The 19,738-nt window shown below is 28.3% G+C and overlaps 1 protein-coding gene across 1 annotated transcript in view; it reads right to left on the bottom strand.

Moving 5' to 3' along the window:
* Nucleotides 1-19,738, bottom strand: part of LOC142337568 (uncharacterized) — a 128,881-nt gene that overhangs the window by 29,474 nt on the left and 79,669 nt on the right. The window contains exons 5-7 of the mRNA XM_075386896.1: nt 12,391-12,577; nt 6,660-6,982; nt 117-1,529 (exon numbers count right to left, since the gene is read on the bottom strand). Of these exons, the coding sequence (XP_075243011.1) occupies nt 117-1,529; nt 6,660-6,982; nt 12,391-12,577 (1,923 nt within the window). The remainder of the gene's footprint in view (nt 1-116; nt 1,530-6,659; nt 6,983-12,390; nt 12,578-19,738) is intronic.

The raw sequence follows: 19,738 nt of genomic DNA, 5'->3' as shown, positions 1-19,738 counted from the left end.
CAGCAAGCCACGCAAAAATGCTTTCCACTAAAATTTGTCCTCTCTTTGTTAAGCATGAAATCAGAACGGACTAAATTGGAAGCAACTTTCTCGGCGGAGTTGATTTTGAAACTGACCTCAAATGATCGTAAGTTCCTAGGAGCCGCGTTCTGGTCAACAGTCAAAGACACATTTGTCACAATTCCACGATGCCCGGATCTTTTGATCTCAGAAGCTGCAACTTTATTGCCCTGGACCCCGGCTTGCTTCGACACTGCCCCATCAATATCAGTCTCTGCGATTTGACCACCACTGCACGAGGCATCATCATCGCCTCCATCGGGTCCCGTACTACCGCGGTCCGCGATTCTATACTCACCTGAAGTTTCCGTCAAATCAGGCGACACTAAATCACTTCGGAACGTCGACATCGTAGGAATCGGCGCCGACTCGGAAGCCGCAAAGTCCTCGGACACATCGCACTGCGAGTTCAAGAACTTTTCCATTAAACTGGGAGTATTACTGGCATCTTCCATTAAATTGATTCTGTTTGATATCTCGTCACGACTTAAATTCCGATCGTCGCTTTTTGTCTTCGAGTCGTCTAGTTCGTCATCGCGACTTGTCTGTTCGTCCTCAACAACTGTTTGGACGTCTTTCTGATGAAGCTCAAACGCTAGCTTCAGTTCTTCCATCATTTTCACACTATCAAGGTCGTCCTCGCCATGAACAGAAGAATTTTGACTGCTGATGCTCAAACTAATAAGTTGACCTTCAACAAAACCATCTAAAGGAATCTTAGAAGGAACCAAAAATGACGGTAACTTTTCCGGAGGGTCGAAGGGATCTCGATCTTTGACCTGAACTGGTCGGCACTGTGCCGCTGTTGGAACCAATGGAACACTGGAACCGTCAAACCCTGGCGGCAAGGCTGAAGCATTCGCCGAAACTATACTGGTAACCCCCGGACTGGACAAGGAATCACGAGGAACATTTCCCGATGTTGTCTGCAGGTTCGGGCTTTTCTGTGATGAGGAATCGCGACTTGTTGCCGTGGGAACTGCTAATTTGTTTGAGCTGTTAATGTCAGTCCCATGCGATGATGCTGAAAAGTTTCTCGACTTTTGCGGCGATGAGCTTTCAGTTGTTCGCTTTTCGGGACTACTTTTATGTGCCTGATTTTTACTGTCACTTGTTGTTTGATGTTGCACTGTTGACTCGATTGGCTGAGTATTGCTTGGATTTTGAGGTTGACTTTGATTTGAAGTAGATATTATAGCTTCCGTTTTTTCTTGAACTTGCTTAAGAAAACTTCGTCTTAAGCGCAAAGCTGCTAATTCTTCTTCAAAGCGACGTTCCATATCTTTTGTGAGGTCTATCTCACACGAGATGTCTTTGTAAGACTGGAAAAGTTTACTAGAGTCGCCCGAAATTGGGTCAAGATTTTGGTCCGTGAGTGAAGACGTATTGGCAATGTTGTTTTGAGGAGCAGGGTAAATATTTTTTGAAGTTGGAACCGTGCCATATTTTTGAGTTGGCTCAAGCATTGGCTGAAACAATTAAGTAATTAACTTTAGCCAGTAACTTTTTAGTCAGTAACTTTTCCACATCGCTGCTGAAATTTTCCCCATCAACTGGTGTTAGCAAAGGTTATAAAACTTAAATGGTCACATTTTAATTAAAAGTCATTTACAGATGATGTTTCATTGAAATTTTTCTGAAAAATAAATTTTTCGTAGATGAAAGATCAATTTTTATTTTAAAAAGCATTTAAGGATAACATTGTGCGGCGATTGTCCGAACAGAAAAATTTCAATAAATTTTGCGTTTTGTGGAAACGAAACCACTTGGGCATGTAATTAGCCTAAGACTTCATAGCCCGAAATTTATTAGTAATTACCTGAAACCCAATTCAGTTGTTGTGAAAAGCCCTATGGATAATTGCATAACTGCTAATTGTCTTCGTATCAACAATTAGTATCTAGAGGGACATTTCTGAAATTAATCATCAATCAGGCTTTCTTTAATTTCAGCAATTGGATAGTTACTACATATTTGTTTTTGAAAACTCCAAGAAATCAACGTCTTTTTTCTGGAAATTTTAAAAAAAAAATCACACGAAAGCTGCAGTAAATTAAGCTGCTTTTTTGTAAAAAATATTCACGGACCATCACCACAGGTTCGAAAAATATGTTCCAAAATTTTGCTTTTTGAAGTTTTTTAGTCTCGTAATTGATTTTGCTAGGTCTATTATTTTTCCTGCAAATTAGGTTGTAAGATAATCAATGTCAAAAAGTAATTGTTTCCAGAAAACTCATTGCACATTAGACTTAACTACCAAGAGCAACAAGGCGGCTCGGTAATGTGCGATCGCACATAATGTTTCGACCCCGCTCATCCACAATTTTGGCATAAATGTCTAACAAATGAGGAACAGATGGAAAAACACAAAAAATTCAAGTATTTTTAAAAAAAAACTGGTGTATGAACGAAAAGATAGCCTCTAAATCAAATAACTCAGTGGAGTAAAAAATGATGCATTAGATTGATGAGATATGCCGATATTAAGAAAGCGAGCGAAGACGAACGGCAAAATCAAACAACAACAACAAACAAAAATTACATCAAAAAATATATGTCCGTTTTAAAAAACAAAACTTAATAACAAAGTCAAAATAGCGGCAGATAAAACTGAAAATAAACCAAATAACTTGTAATTCACCAGAAAAAATGGTTATTCACCAGTTCATAATAAAGCTTGGTAACAATAAGACAAAAAAACAGAAACTTAAGAAACAAAGTTAGAAAATTTGACGAATTTTAAAAAAAAAAAACAATTTCAAAGTAATGAAAACCATTAGGAATCAACTAAAAAATCCCATATGGTTTACAATTATCAATGCTTCTATAGAAGGGAATTAAGAACTCTTGGTATTCAATTTTTTATGCAGTTACAAAAAGAAAAACAAATAGACAACAAACTAAAAATCAATTAAAACTTGCCAGAAAGTGCTTTGGAAGCCGTAAAGCCATACTTTGGCACCCAAAACATGCTCGATTGCACCTTCGTCGAACACCTATATTCTATTAATTGGCCGCGCTTTGTTGAAAATAAGCAGCAATTAGACAAAAAAGAATTAATGGAAAATTATGTAATACTTGTTTTTTTTTTCGAAAAAAATTTTCTTCCAATGACATAAAAGCCATTAATTACAAAATGAAAATTTTGAATATGTTCAACCATTCTTCCAAAGAAAGCCCTTGAGACCTGCAATTATCCAGAATATGTCTTACGTCTACAAAATGAACGTCAAATATGACAAAAATCAAAATCTCATTTACTTTTTTTGTGAAAAACCCGTGTGGAAGCCAGTAAAGTCATAACGAATTCTCCTAAAACATTAGATTTCGTGACACCAATCCCTTTTGACACCTTCCCTTGAAATATTTTATGTGACCTCTCATTAATGAAACTAGGTAATAATTAGACCAAAAAGAAAAAAAAAACAAGATTATGTAATACTTGTTTTTATCGAAAAATTTGTTTCCAAAGACATGAAAGCCATTAATTACATGATAAAAAAATTGAATAGGTTCGTTTATTCTTCCAAAGGAAACCCTCGAGACCAGCAATTATCCAGAACGAGACTTACGTCCACAAAAAGAACGTCAAATATGACAAAATTCAAAAATAAATTTACTTTTTTTTGTGAAAAACCCTCGTCGAAGCCAGTAAAGTCATAACGAATTCTTTAAAAACATTAGATTTTGTGACACCAATCCCTTTTGACACCTTCCCTTGACAAAAATAATGTCATATTTAACCTTGAATTAACGAGACCATGTAACAAACAGACAATAAAAGGAACAAAATTGCGAAGTTGAAATGTTTTTTTTTTCAATTTGGAAAACAATTGTTTTTAGAGTCATGAAACCCATTATCTATCGTCTAATATCAGAACATCGGCTCATCCACTCTTCCAGGAAAAGCCAATCAGACCGGGTCATTTTACAGGAAATTAAATACGACTAAAAAGACAAAGTAAAAACGACAGTTAAAACAAAATTAAAAAATTCAATTAAATTCTTCGAGAAAGTACTGTCGAAGCGGCAAAGAACCAAAGTCTACATCTTTAAGGATTTAAATAATATCAATTGTTCGTTATTTTGAACGCGAAAAATGTGGTATGTGAACTGACAATAACGTGATAATTTGACAAAATTAGAAAACATGAAAAATGAGCAAATACCTAAAAATTAAATAAAAAATTGTGAAATCTAGTAGAATCAAAGCCAGAGCACCATAACTAAAGGCGTAAAACCGTAATAAAGAATAAATTTGATTTCAGCAGAAAGAAGTAGCACTCTTTGATTGCTGACACTAAGCTAAAAAATGACCAAATTAAGAGAGAAATGGAGGAAAAGTTCAATAAGCCAATTTTTATTTAAAAATCAAATTCTTTAAAAGTCAAATTGAACATAAGCTTTCAAGCAATCAACTAGATAAACTAATTTCGAGTTAATTAGGAAGCCAATAGGACCTATCACTAGTTAGCTTGGATTTGAAATGTTCTGTTATTTAATTAATATAAAAAAGATCGAATTTTTTTTTATAAAAAAACCGACTGACGACAATCCGAATTATTTTTGGATTGTAACGGTCCAAGATTGGTACAGAACTAGTCCTGCTAATGTTGATTTTCCGTTAGGATTATTTAACTTTTGGAATGTCATTGATATAGATATTTCGTTAATTAAAAAATCAAAAGTAAATGCTGCGTTTTTGATATTCAACGAGTAAAGTTAGCGAAAAACGGCAAGTGTGCTCTGTAAATAAAAACGGTTTTATTTACAGAGCACACTCAACGGAAATTGAACTGAAATTAGCCCCTTTTTTCAGTCTACAAAGATTGTGTCATTGGTGTTTGGGGTGCACTTCCTGCAAATTTAATCAGAGTGGACTAAAGAAACTTATTTCGTGCTGTTTTTGATGAAAAAGTCTGAATTTTGTGAAATATTTAGCCGGAATATGTGACAAAAATCAATAAAAATAGCCGACAATATATTTTGTCTTTAAACGTAAAATCAACAACGTTTTTTGAAAAATTTTGTTAAATTTTTATCAAAATTGGCGAAATTTTAGTCAAAAATTCCGAAAAAAGGTGAATGAAATCAACGGAATTCACTCTATTTTCTCGAAAGTTTAAAACTCGATATCTCCCTGTCAAAAACGAAAATCAAAAAAATCTTTTTAATTCCATATTCTACGCTGGACAATCTTTCTAATGATACCAGTCTCAACTCTCTACGATGAATATATCGATCGGCCAAAATTGACTGAACAAAAAAAAAACCATTTGAGTATATAGTTCCTCCCCCCCCTCAAGAGGGGTCGGAACAATTAATTAAATATTTGATTTCCCAATCCCCCTGCTAACAAAATCTTCGATGAAGTTCATCAATCAACCAAACCAGCTAATAGAGAGTGGGCAGGAAACCATTGATTTTAACAGTTAACAAAAAACTCAAGATATCTTATTGAAATATAACAATTACAACAAAGATGATGAACTGAATGAAATAAAAAAGAGTTTCTTTCTAGTGCAAAGATTTTGGAATCCAAAGTAGATATTGAAGTTTTGCGTATCACTCTCTGAAAAATTTTTATAAATCACGCTTACTCCCAAAAGTGGTCAGAATGTGGAATTTCAAATATTTTCAAATGTGGAATTTTAAATGTGGAATTTCAAAGAATCTCATATACAACTGTTAAAAGTCAGATCCATTTTGTGGACATTTAGATTAACTGGAGTTTAAGAATTACATCAGTTTTATTACAAAGGTTTTTAAAAATTTTAGATAAATTGTTTACGCATACTGTCAACCGATTTCCATTCTAAGTTGGAAAACGAAATGAAATAAAAAATAGTCACATGCTGAACATTTTGGCTACTTTTAGATCCATTATTCTGCGTTTATTTCAAAGTTGAGCATCATGATAAGAAGATTATTTATCTGACCATCATATTAAGAATGCAATAAACTTAGATGACGATAATAACTGCACCAAAACAACCAAAAATAATCATTCTGTTCATTTTTTTCCCGAGCTTCCTAACATTTAAAATTGCTTTGTAATGCCAATTTTTGGATTAGATCATTAGATCGCTCATCTATGAATAAGACAAGAACCAAAGTAAAAATTTTGTTTCTGTGTAACTGCAGCGTAACGGCATGAATCAGTTGAATAGTCCAGCAGCAGAATCATATTCTAAGCAACAAATCTTTCAATCTCATCCAATGATAGGGTAGAAACCATAAAGCAACTTACTTGGTCTCATACAATAAGAGGGGGAAACATTAATAAAAATTTTTTAGACAATGACATTGAGGGATTTATGCCAATTGGTTTTATTGATGTTATTCTGACGATGAAGCTGAGCAGTATGCCCAAGCAATCTAAAATCAGCAATGACCTAAAACCAGTTATAGTGAAAAAAAACGAAGCAGCCTGTTTCTATTCTTCACGACGAATCAAGCTTGCCTCTTCGCCAGCAATCTTTTTTGTCTTTGGTGACGTTTTTGAGTCTGAAACTTTGAATTTCTTCCGCAATAGAAGACTGGACAATTCATTAAAGAGTCTAAGCAAAAAGGTACTATTTCTTGTACCGAATTCTAACATCAAATGTGCTGATAATTGCTCCTGTTTGAAATCCTTTTCCCAAACCCTCAATGTCCACGCCACTTTTGGGTTGACTAACTGACATCGCCGAAGCCACGACTACCGTCTGCTCCTTCTCGGTTCGCGGGTTTCCAACTCCAGCCTTCTCGTGTCCTGTCGAGGTGTCAACATGCAAGGGCTCCATGACAGACGAGACTACTGAAGGTGTGGGCGAGAATATTGGGCAAAATTGGTTGTTGGCAATTAGTTGTTTCTGTTCTTCACTAGCCAGGTGAGATTGTACTGGAGGAGGTTCAATTCTGAGTTTTGATTGGTCTTGTCCTACAAAAAATGAGAATCTACCTCTAAAACTGAAAAAATTGAAACCGTCAACGCTTAATTAACTGGAGGAGTTGCTATTGGCTATTATTTTGCAGCAATTAATTATAAAAACTTTATCTATCTTACTAAAAAACGTTTCCTGTTTTTAATATTTGAAGCAAAAACATATAACGGAGTCCAACAAAATTTCCGTTTAATCGCAAAGGGTAATTGAAATGTGACCATTTAATCATCGCAAGCATTAAAGTCAATTATCGTCTGAAGTCCAGGAAGATGAAAAAGAGTTTTTCCGTTCTCTCCTCATCTCGTTGCCTGTTGTTACATTTTTATGTCCCTAAGAGAAGCAAATCCGTTATTTTACTGTGGTATTGAATAATGGGGAAGGTAGCAATATATAGCGTAATTTCTTGCAAAAATTTTGTTTGCAAAATATGATTTTTTTTTTTACTATTCTCGAACGTGAGTTGGGTTTTTTATTTTATGTTAAATCAAAAATATGCGGATAACATCTTCCTTTTTTTGACATTTTGTGTTGACTAAAACTAGTGGGTCAACTGGAAAGAGTTATTTGACGCATCAGGAACGATCAACAAAATATGGAATTAGAAGAGAAAAAATATGCATTTCTCTTGAAATTATGTTTTACTCTTGTCACAAATATAACATATGCTGTCAACAATCTGAAAATTAAATGAAATTCATTTTCAGGTTTATTGTAATGTTTATTTACTTAAGGGTTCAGGTTTGTCCGAACTGCCAAAAGAATTCTATAAAATTTCATTTTGTTCAAAAAACAATCCTTCTCTCTCTTAGATCAAAATCTTTCTAAAAGCTTTTGTTTTTTACAGTTGAATCAATTAGATTGTTATATAGAGGCACCAACTGGCACACAAAATAGTTTGCTCAAGCTGTCGGGGAAACCACCGTGATGATAAAACAAAACTATTTCAAAATTAAATGGTTTTTCCTCTGTCTTTAGAAAAATTGTTTTTTCTATTTTCTTGTTCATCAAGAGTATCAATTGTCCAGTTGAAAACAGTTTTCAGCAAAAAAAATGAGTAAGTACTGACAAGATACTATATAGTGGTAATAATTAAGTTTTGTTATCAAAGAGAAAGGGTGTCAAATATTTTTCATTTATTTTTCCTTCTTAAAAAATTATACTAATTTTTGTCTACTAATTTTTATATGGTCAAATTCTATATTATTTCTATTGAGTAAGAAATCTATTGAACTACAAAGAGAAAAACAAAAAATGAGAACATGAGGGAGGGTCCGTTAATAGTGGAAAAAGCTGATGTTTTTGTTCCGACCCCCACTTTAGTGGGGAGGGAGGAACTATATACTTAACTGGTTTTTTTTTTGTTCAGTAAATTTTGGCCGATCGATGTATTCATCGTAGAGAATTGTGAGTGGTATCATTAAAAAGCCCATCCAGCGTAGAATACGGAATTAAAAAAAATTTTGCGATTTTCGTTTTTTACAGGGAGTAATCGAGGTTAAACGAGGTTGAAAGTTTTGTGAACATTCGATTGTTTTTGTTCACATTTTCAGTAATTTTTGCTAAAATTTGGCACAATTTCGCTAATATAATTCAAAATGAGTTAAAAATAATTAACGATAGAGTGCTGTTGTTACCACTAGAGATAGAACACTGTCGCTCAATTGTTTGATTGAAGTTTTTTTTTTGGCTAAAATTTTTGATAAAATTTTCAAAATTCAAACTTTTTTCATCAAAAATTGCACAAAATATGCTTTTTTGGTCCATTTTGTTAAAGTTTGCCAGACTTAGTGACGTAGAAACCTTAACACAGACTCCCTTGTCTCAAATTGAGTGCTAGTTGCAATTAGGCACAGTATGAAAGTCTTTTGGAATTAAAAATTGCCGTTTTTTGCAGATTCAACTCAATAAATCTACTCAACTGAACTTCTGATTTAACTCAATTGAATTCTACTCAACAATTGATCTAATTCGCAAACACTCGGAACAATTGGTCGGTTGGATGGGCGCACGACAATGTCACGAAGAGCTTCGAAAATATATTGGATTCTTAGAATCAGAGACTTTTTGGTTTTTATTTTGATGCTGCCTTTTTTCAAAATAATTCGTTTTTGTTTTTTCTAATGTTAATTACTGACAATCTTTTTTATTCACGGCTCCGCTAATGACAGCCCTAATTTACCTTAACTTGAGGCCGAATGTAGATACAGTTCGTTTTCGGAGAACCAAAGAGTTTTTATGGCTTTGAGGAAAAGTTTTATTAAAATTTAATTGAATTGTTGTCTTTTGCCTTCAATTTTTATCGTTTTGGCAGTCTGATTTTTAAGTTTAACCACTCAAAGATCTAATATTCTGCCTCAAGAGGTGCAAGTGAAACTTTTCTATTCATTAGGTTGTTACCTAATGTCTCTTATGTTATTGAATGTATTTGTTTTAATAAATATTCTGCGATTTTTTGAACTTGTCAAGTTTTTATATTTTTTCACTCAACATTTTGCTTATTCTCAGTAAGAACAGGTCAGCCTCTTCTCCTTATAGAATACAAACTAATTTTGTGTCCGATTCTTTTAACAGAAGATTTTCTTGCTTTTGGTACTACGAGTTTTCATACAAAATTTTCTGATTTTTGTGTATAATTGCCCATTTTTGCTGTTGTTTTTGTTTCTTTTGTGATTTGTCACATTATTTAACAGTCTAACTGAAAAAAAGCTCTACAATATTTGAAGCTGAATATATTTTTTGTTTTCATAACATATGGTTCGAAGGGCTGTGACACCGTTCTCTTGCAGAAATTGGTTTTTAATTTTTGCCCTTTATTTGTTGTTAATTTTTGTAGTAATATGCCAAATATTGAGTAATTAAAGGTCTCAATGGCCAACTTTAGATAAACAAATGAACTTACTAACTGATATCAGTAAATAGCTAATTGTTGTTTTCACTTTCGAATTAAATTTCTAAAAAAAGAGTAATAGTAATCTTCAACTTATCCCTTTTTGTTCTGGTTTGCGTTTTTTTTCGTATTTTACAATGCTGTATCATTTTCGTAAATTTGCTTCATTATTTAGAGCTCTTGTTAATGTTTTGCCGAATCAAACAATAATTTTTCTGCAGTTTAAACTTTTTAAATGATGTCTTCAGGGCTTGGACAATTTGTTTCAGAAGAATTTTGCGAAGTTTAGATACTTTTCAGTTTTTGTAGTTCTTTTTGTTGTCATTTTGTGATAGTCGTGCTACAAAAAGACGTTATGTTATAATGATCAAAAGAGACGCAAATGAAGATGTTATATTCTCGCGGCTAAAATCTTATAAATTTATTGGCTTCAAAACTGTGGTTTCGTAAAGTTGTTTATGAAACTTATTAGTTCAGCTTTTATTTAATGTTATTTTAAAACCTTTATGATTTAGTCTCATTAATGACAGTCGCAAATAGATTTCCGAGTAGCTGCAAGACAAACTGTCAACTATTTTAGTTGAAAGCTTTTTTTTGGCTATGAATTTATAAAATATTTGTTTTTAATAAAAAAGATATATTTTTGAGATCTGCCAATTTTGTTTCTTTTAAGTTGTAGCTCAGCATCTCTATGTACAGTTCACATCATTTAACTATTGAGATTCAATTTGCTCTTCATAACGGTTTTATTTTCCTCAAATGGTCTTTCTTCTTGGAACAACCAGTTCTCATAAAATCAATTTTCGTGATTTTTGCAAATTTGACCTTATTTGTAGGTTTTTGTTTTCTTTTCACAGTATCACAATAATGGGCGTCATTTGATTTGCAAATTTTGTTACCTTCAAAAAATGCAAACGAAGATTTTTATTGTTTTTGTTGATCAGCTTAATTTTTAATTGATTGGGGAGACATCGTTTTCGTGAATGTTTTTTCGTGCAAAGTTTTCCTGTATTTTGCTGTATTTGCCTGTATTTGTCGTTCTTTTGTAGTTGTATGGCATATGCTGGATAATGAAAGGCCGCAGTCGCTCCCTATCGAGGTATAAAAGACTTTCTCAATGATTTCATTTGATGCGTAATGTTTCTAATCAGTCCGAATTTAATTCTTTTTTTAAAAAAAGCAATGTTTTAATAAACTTTGCCCCTTTTGCTCATTTCTAGTCTTCTTGTTTCCAAGTCGCATTGAGGAAAACTCCCATATTTTGGTTCCAAAAAAATATAAATTTTTTCTGATTCCATTTTGATTTGTTTTAGTGGTTTTCAAAAATTGGACAAGGAGTTTTGGTCGTAATTAATATTTGTAGCTAATTGATTTTCATTGCCGTCTTTTCTGGTAGTCAAATTATGGTAGCCTCAGGTCTTGTAGGCCCTCTAGAAAAGATTGTTTTGTTCTTTAAGTATTTTGTTGAACGATATGTTGATATGTTAATTATTTGTCTCTTCCTCATTTGGTAGACAATTAAGTGAAAAATGTAGATGAGCGGGGTCGGAACTTAATGTGCGAACGCACATTACCGAGGCTCCTTGTCTTTTTGAGATTTAAATTAATTTAATTTTCTGGTTACTCGTTTTATAAGGTCACTTTCATTTTGTTTTGTTTTAAATTAAGTTTATATATTCCTTGACAATAAAAATTATTAACTCTAATTAAATTCTGTTTAATATACCCCTGAACACGCCGCCCAAAGGTATTCCTCTTTCTTTTCTTGTTTTCCCTTTAATTGTCTAAACAGCTCCCCCTTTTCGACCTGCAATAATAAATTTGCAGGTTTTTTTTTAAAAAAGTCAAAATAGACTTCAAAGGCTTTACAATGTGTTTCTTTTTTCGCTATTGCGCACAAACAAGAACTAAGATTTTGACTGAAGAAAAAAACAGAAGCTGAAGAGATGCACAATTTAAGGAGAGTTAACGAGGGTTGTGAGAAAACAACGTAGTGTAATTTGTGTATACGATAAGTTTGGCATACTTAGACCAGAGGCTCTATTTGTTTATCGTATAGCTAGCTAGAGTGATGAAGCCTTGATGAACAGGAAAAAACAAGGGATTGGGTTAAAAAATAGTCTTTTTTACGAGAGATTATGGGCAGGTGGTGTACTGATTATCACAGTAGGCTTGCAAGTAACAGATGCTGCTTCGAATCCATTACTGGTTTGTTTGGACAATTGTGCCTCTTTCGATCTCCAAAGAAAGTTCTACTCTTTTCCTGTTGAGAAAGCCAAGGTTTTTTCCTGTTTTTGTTTTATCTTGCATGACTCTTGGCAATAAATTGTGCTTTGTTACTGCTATGAAGCAGCTTGATAGTATGGTGAGGTCGTTTTGGAAAAAAAAAATAAATTTTCCGCAGCAAAGTGGCCAATTAAGAAGCAGAGTGATTATTTTTCTGTTCACAAATATCAAATGACCATGATAAATTATCAAGGTATCTATATAAATACCTATTCAGGTTTCTTGTGTTACCTTGACCCCTGGCAGACGAATCGACGTTATGCTGCTGTCTAGCTTGACCTGCAACCGTGTTTGGCGGGTGGTGATAGTGGTGACCTTGAGTCTGGACTCCCCCGGCCGAGGCACCGGAAATTGCGTTGAGTGTTTTGCCGGGAGGTGCAGTTGAAGCGCCTCTCTGCTGTGATTGGCTGAAGTGAATCTGAAAAGCATGATAAATCATATAATAGAAATGCAAGGAATGTCGAGATGAGATTTATTTTACAATTTTAAAGACAGTTACAATGATACGATTATTACATTATTGTTATTAGTAAAGTTATTTAGTTTTTTTTACAATCCAAAGTATTTGTTACAATCCAAAGTATTTGGATTGAATTGGTGCGCTAATTTTTTTTCGAGAACTGTTCACCCCTTTTTTCGGCTTCTTCACGTCAGCAAGAAGTGATATCAGAGTGGGGATTTTTATCACGCTAGAGCAGTAAAGGGCGTGAAAGAGCGAGAAGGTTTGAATCCTGATTTCTTTCAAAGTACTTTCAAGTGAACTGAGAAATTGATTATTAAACAAATTTTTGGCTTTTGGAATCAATTTTTAACAAATACGGAAATTTGACTCCTGCTTTTACTAATTATTCTCTCCAGCGCTATTAATACGATTAAAATGCATTCTAATGCAATTGGTTTGCAATTGGTTCAATCCATCTAGAGGCAGCTGAAGCTTTTTATGACATTGATACTATTTTTGATCTTAAAAATTAGTGCATGTTTGACTTTGCCCTTTTTCAATATTTTCTGTTGTCTTATCACTTATTATCAGTAATGACAGGTCTCATTGGTTCTCAATGGGGCATAAATGAAATTATATCCAAAGGTCTGCTTCACTTTCACAATGTTTGTTCAGAAAAAAGGTTGCTTGAGTTTTGCAAGTAGTAAGGTGTAAGATGTGTTCCCTTGTCATTTCGTCTCACCTGGTACAGGACCCATAGGCTGCTAATAGTATATACTTTAAAAAATTTTTTTTGGCTCAAAGCTAATGCTTACTCTGACTATGACACTAATTGTTTCAAAAAACAATAACGCAGTTTTCGTTTTGTGAGTTTTATTGTTCAGTTTGCTGTCTTTTCTGTTAATCTAATCGATGAAAAGTCTCATCTGTTGTAGGATGTCTAAATTAGTCCAACTTATTGCGTCTTCGTTGTTAGATAGTGCTTTCAATGATTGACACGCCGTTCGTTCTCAAAAAATTTCAGTGTTTTTTTTAGTTTAATGAGTATTTGTTGTAGGTATTGCTGTCTTATCGTTTAACCTAATTAATTGAAATCACTGTTCAACTCTGTGTCTAATGCTTTCTGAGATCTTTACGTTAATATTTTTCAAAATTAGTTTTTCATTTTTTCGGAAAATTATCTGTCATCTTTTCCTTTAACTGATTAATGAAAATTTTCATCGGTTACTAATGAGAAATGTTGTAATCTGATTGGTCACTTGTTTTTATAGCATTGGTTTCTTAGATAAAAACAGTTTTTTTAAAAGTAACTTTTGCTGGTTTATAATATTCTTCTTGTGATCTAACAGTTAAGTATGAAAAAAAACTTTTTTGGCCTTCTAGTGCGTCGAACTGTTGGTCAATTTTTTGACTCAAACTCTTAGCTAACGTATTCATTGACCACTACATCCCGTTGCTTTCCAAATTATTACTTGGATTTGTAAATTGTGCCTTCATCTCTAGTTATATTGTCCATTTTCAATCATTAGAACTGCTGAAAAAAATTTTGGTGACTTCTAAAGTTTTTTTGTATGCAGTAATTAATGATTTGCTCATGTAGTTTTGGAGTTTCTTTAATTCAACGCCACTGGCCTCCCACGATATTCCGTTTTTTTCCAACTACTTGAGTTTTTGCTTCTTATTGCTTTGTTTAATATCGATACCAACAAGAATGCTGTATGGTTACTCATTTTTTTGTGGTTGGAGTTGGTGTTTTATAGAGTTATGTTAGTTTAAGGGATTCTAAAAACAGAAAAACTTACACAAAAAAGTGGTTTGTTTTGAGACTTCTCGTTCTTTTTGCTGCGTAAAGTTTTCTGGGTTTTTTTACCGTCTTAGTTTGATATTACTGCAAAAATGTTAATTTTTAGGATATGGTAAGCTTCAATTTGTTGGATTGCATTTCTTGAACTTTTCTGCTTTTTTTAAATTTTTGTCGAATGAAAATTCTATAACCCTTACATAACTTTATTTGGATTTTTTCGTTGACCTTTAAAAATTTTTTTGTTTAATAATAAATCATTTTATAATATTTTTTCTGTTCTTTCAATGCCAATCTTTGTTATGCAAATCAATAGGGGCTATTTGTCCTCAATCTGCCGGTTATGTTTTTTAATATTTCTCTTTTCATTTTTAGTAAGGATAATTATTATTGTTAATACTAAAATTGAGGCAACGTTCTGAGGCAAAAAAATGTGGCTACGTTCTGTGAAATGCACAGAGTCATGCGAGTCATCTTTTTATTTAATTACTTTAAGTCATTATTATTTTTGGTTATTAAAGTTTTTACTTTTCTAAATTTGTTATTGTTAATATAGTTATTATTAATTTTATTATTTTTATTATTATTGTTTTATTATTATTATTATTATTATTATTATTATTATTATTATTATTATTATTGTTATTACTATTGTTATTACTATTATTATTGTAATTGTTATTTTTATTGATTTTGTTATTAATATTGTTTTGCACACTTTGAAATAGAAATGAGTCAACGTTCTGTGAAATGCACAGAGTTGTGTTGTCATCTTCTTATTGTATTTTTATTATTAGTTATTATTATTTTTTATTATTTTTTATTATTAAAACTTTTAAATTTCCAAAATTTTATTTATTACTATGATTAAAATTTTTATTGTTTTTAAAATTATTATCATAATTATTATTATTATTTTTATTATTATTTTTTATTATTATTATCATTATTATTATTATTATTATTATTATTATTATTATTATTATTATTAATATTACTGTTATTATGATTATTATTATTATTATTATTATTATTATTATTATTATTATTATTATTAGTATTATTATTATTATTATTATTATTATTATTATTATCATTATTATTATTATTATTATTAGTATTATTATTATTATTATTATTATTATTATTATTATTATTATTTTTGTTATTACTATTGTTATTACTATTATTATTGTAATTGTTATTTTTATTGATTTTGTTATTAATATTGTTTTGCACACTTTGAAATAGAAATGAGTCAACGTTCTGTGAAATGCACAGAGTTGTGTTGTCATCTTCTTATTGTATTTTTATTATTAGTTATTATTATTTTTTATTATTTTTTATTATTAAAATTTTTAAATTTCCAAAATTTTATTTATTACTATGATTAAAATTTTTATTGTTTTTAAAATTATTATCATAATAATAATTATTATTTTTATTATTATTTTTTATTATTATTATCATTATTATTATTATTATTATTATTATTATTATTATTATTATTATTATTAGTATTATTATTATTATTATTATTAATATTACTGTTATTATGATTATTATTATTATTATTATTATTATTATTATTATTATTATTATTAGTATTATTATTATTATTATTATTATTATTATTATTATTATTATTATTATTATTTTTATTATTATTATTATTATTATTATTATTATTATTATTATTATTATTATTGCTTATATTAATATCATAATTATATTATTATTTTTATTATTATTATTATTATTATTATTATTATTGTTATTACTATTGTTATTACTATTATTATTGTAATTGTTATTTTTATTGATTTTGTTATTAATATTGTTTTGCACACTTTGAAATAGAAATGAGTCAACGTTCTGTGAAATGCACAGAGTTGTGTTGTCATCTTCTTATTGTATTTTTATTATTAGTTATTATTATTTTTTATTATTTTTTATTATTAAATTTTTTAAATTTCCAAAATTTTATTTATTACTATGATTAAAATTTTTATTGTTTTTAAAATTATTATCATAATTATTATTATTATTTTTATTATTATTTTTTATTATTATTATCATTATTATTATTATTATTATTATTATTATTATTATTATTATTAATATTATTATTATTATTATTATTATTATTATTATTATTATTATTATTATTATTAGTATTACTGTTATTATGATTATTATTATTATTATTATTATTATTATTAGTATTATTATTATTATTATTATTATTATTATTATTATTATGATTATTATTATTAGTATTATTATTATTATTATTATTATTGTTATTATTATTATTATTATTATTATTATTATTATTATTATTTTTGTTATTACTATTGTTATTACTATTATTATTGTAATTGTTATTTTTATTGATTTTGTTATTAATATTGTTTTGCACACTTTGAAATAGAAATGAGTCAACGTTCTGTGAAATGCACAGAGTTGTGTTGTCATCTTCTTATTGTATTTTTATTATTAGTTATTATTATTTTTTATTATTTTTTATTATTAAAATTTTTAAATTTCCAAAATTTTATTTATTACTATGATTAAAATTTTTATTGTTTTTAAAATTATTATCATAATTATTATTATTATTTTTATTAATATTTTTTATTATTATTATCATTATTATTATTATTATTATTATTATTATTAGTATTATTATTATTATTATTATTAATATTACTGTTATTATGATTATTATTATTATTATTATTATTATTATTATTATTTTTATTATTATTATTATTATTATTATTATTATTATTATTTTTATTATTATTATTATTATTATTATTATTATTCTTATTAATATTATTATTATTATTATTATTATTATTATTGCTTATATTAATATTATAATTATATTATTATTTTTATTATTATTATTATTATTATTTTTATTATTATTATTATTAGTATTATTATTATTAATATTAATACTATTAAATGAGAAATTTTGTAATCTGATTGGTCACTTGATTTTATAGCAGTGGTTTCTTGGATTAAAACAGTTTTTTTAAAAAATAACTTTTGCTGGTTTATAATATTCTTCTCGTGATCTAACAGTTAAGTATGAAAAAAACTTTTTTGGCCTTCTACTGCGTCGAACTGTTGGTCAATTTTCTGACTCAAACTCTTAGCTAACGTGTTCATTAAACACTACATCGCTTTGCTTCTCAAATTATTCATTGGATTTGTAAATTTTGCCTTCATTTCTAGTTCTTTTGTCTTTTTTTCAGCCATTAGAACTGCTGAAACAATTTTTTGATGACTTCTAACGTTTTATGGTATGCAGTAATTAATGATTTGCTTATGTAGTTTTGGAATTTCCTTATGCAAAGCCACTGGCCTCCCACGATATTCCGTTTTTTTCCAACCACCTGAGTTTTTGCTTCTTATTGCTTTGTTTAATATCGATAACAACAAGAATGCTGTATGGTTACTCATTTTTTTGTGATTGGAGTTGGTGTTTTATAGAGTTATGTTAGTTTAAGGGATTCTAAAAACAGAAAAACTTACACAAAAAAGTGGTTTGTTTTGAGACTTCTCGTTCTTTTTGCTGCGTAAAGTTTTCTGGGTTTTTTTACCGTCTTAGTTTGATATTACTGCAAAAATGTTAATTTTTAGGATATGATAAGCTTCAATTCGTTGGATTGCAACTCTTGAACTTTTCTGCTTTTTAAAATTTTTTGTCGAATGAAAACTCTATACCCCTTATATAACTTTATTTGGATGTTTTTCGTTGAGCTTAAAAAATTTTTTTGTTTAATAATAAATCATTTTATTATAATTTTTTTCTGTTCTTTCAATGCTAATCCTTGTTATGCAAATCAAAAGGGGCTATTTTCCCTCAATCTGTTGGTTACGTTTTTTAATATTTATCTTTTCATTTTTAGTAAGGATAATTATTATTGTTAATACTAGTATTGAGGCAACGTTCTGAGGCAAAACAAAAATGAGGCTACGTTCTGTGTTCTGAGTCATGCGAGTCATCTTTTTATTAAAATACTTATAGTCATAATTATTTTTTGTTATTAAAGTTTTTACTTCTCTAAATTTGTTTTTGCTAATATAGTTATTTTTAATTTCACTATTGTTATTATTAATATTAATATTTTTATTATTTTTATTTTTATTATTATTATTATTATTATTATTATTATTATTATTATTATTATTATTATTGTTATTATTACTATTGTTATTACTATTATTATTGTAATTGTTATTGATATTGTTATTAATATTGTTTTGCACACTTTGAAATAGAAATGAGTCAACATTCTGTGAAATGCACAGAGTTGTGTTGGCATCTTTTTATTGTATTATTATTCTTAGTTATTATTAATTTTTGTTATTAAAATTTTTACATTTCCAAAATTTTTATTGTTGCTATTATTAATATTATTATTATTTTTAATAATATTATTATAACTATTATTATTATTACCTTTATTATTGATATTGTTATTATTATTATTATTATTATTATTATTATTACTATTATTATTATTATTATTATTATTATTATTATTATTATTATTATTATTATTATTATTATTATTGTTATTATTATTATTATTATTATTACTTATAATAATATTATAATTATATTATTGTTATTATTATTATTATTATTAATATTTTCATCCTTTTTATTATGATTATTATTATTATTATTATTATCATTACTATTTTATTTTTATTAGTATTATTATTATTAATATTAGAAATTTAATGAATGTTATATTGGTATCACTATTTTTATTAGTATTATAGTTGTTTTATTATTACTATTATTATTATTATTATTATTATTATTATTATTATTATTATTATTATTATTATTATTATTATTATTATTATTATTATTGTTATCATTATCATTATTATCATTATTATTATTATTATTATTATTATTATTATTATTATTATTATTGTTATTATTTTTATTATTATTATTATTATTATTATTATTATTATTATTATTATTTTACTATTATTATTATTATTGTTATTATTATTATCATTTTTATTATCTTTATTATTATTATTATTGTTATTATTATTATTATTATTATTATTATTATTATTGTTATTGTTATTATTATTATATTATTATTATTATTATTGTTATTATTATTATTATTATTATTATTATTATTATTAATATTATTATTATTATTATTATTATTATTATTATTATTATTATTATTATTATTATTATTATTATTATTATTATTATTATTATTATTATTAGTCTTTATATTAATATTGTAATTGTTTTATTGTTATTATTATTATTG

Source organism: Convolutriloba macropyga, chromosome 4 (assembly GCF_964194025.1).
Source record: "Convolutriloba macropyga chromosome 4, txConMacr16.3, whole genome shotgun sequence".
Lineage (NCBI taxonomy): Eukaryota > Metazoa > Xenacoelomorpha > Acoela > Convolutidae > Convolutriloba > Convolutriloba macropyga.
Note: the sequence above shows the minus strand (reverse complement) of the source record. Positions and strands in the feature narration are given on the sequence as shown.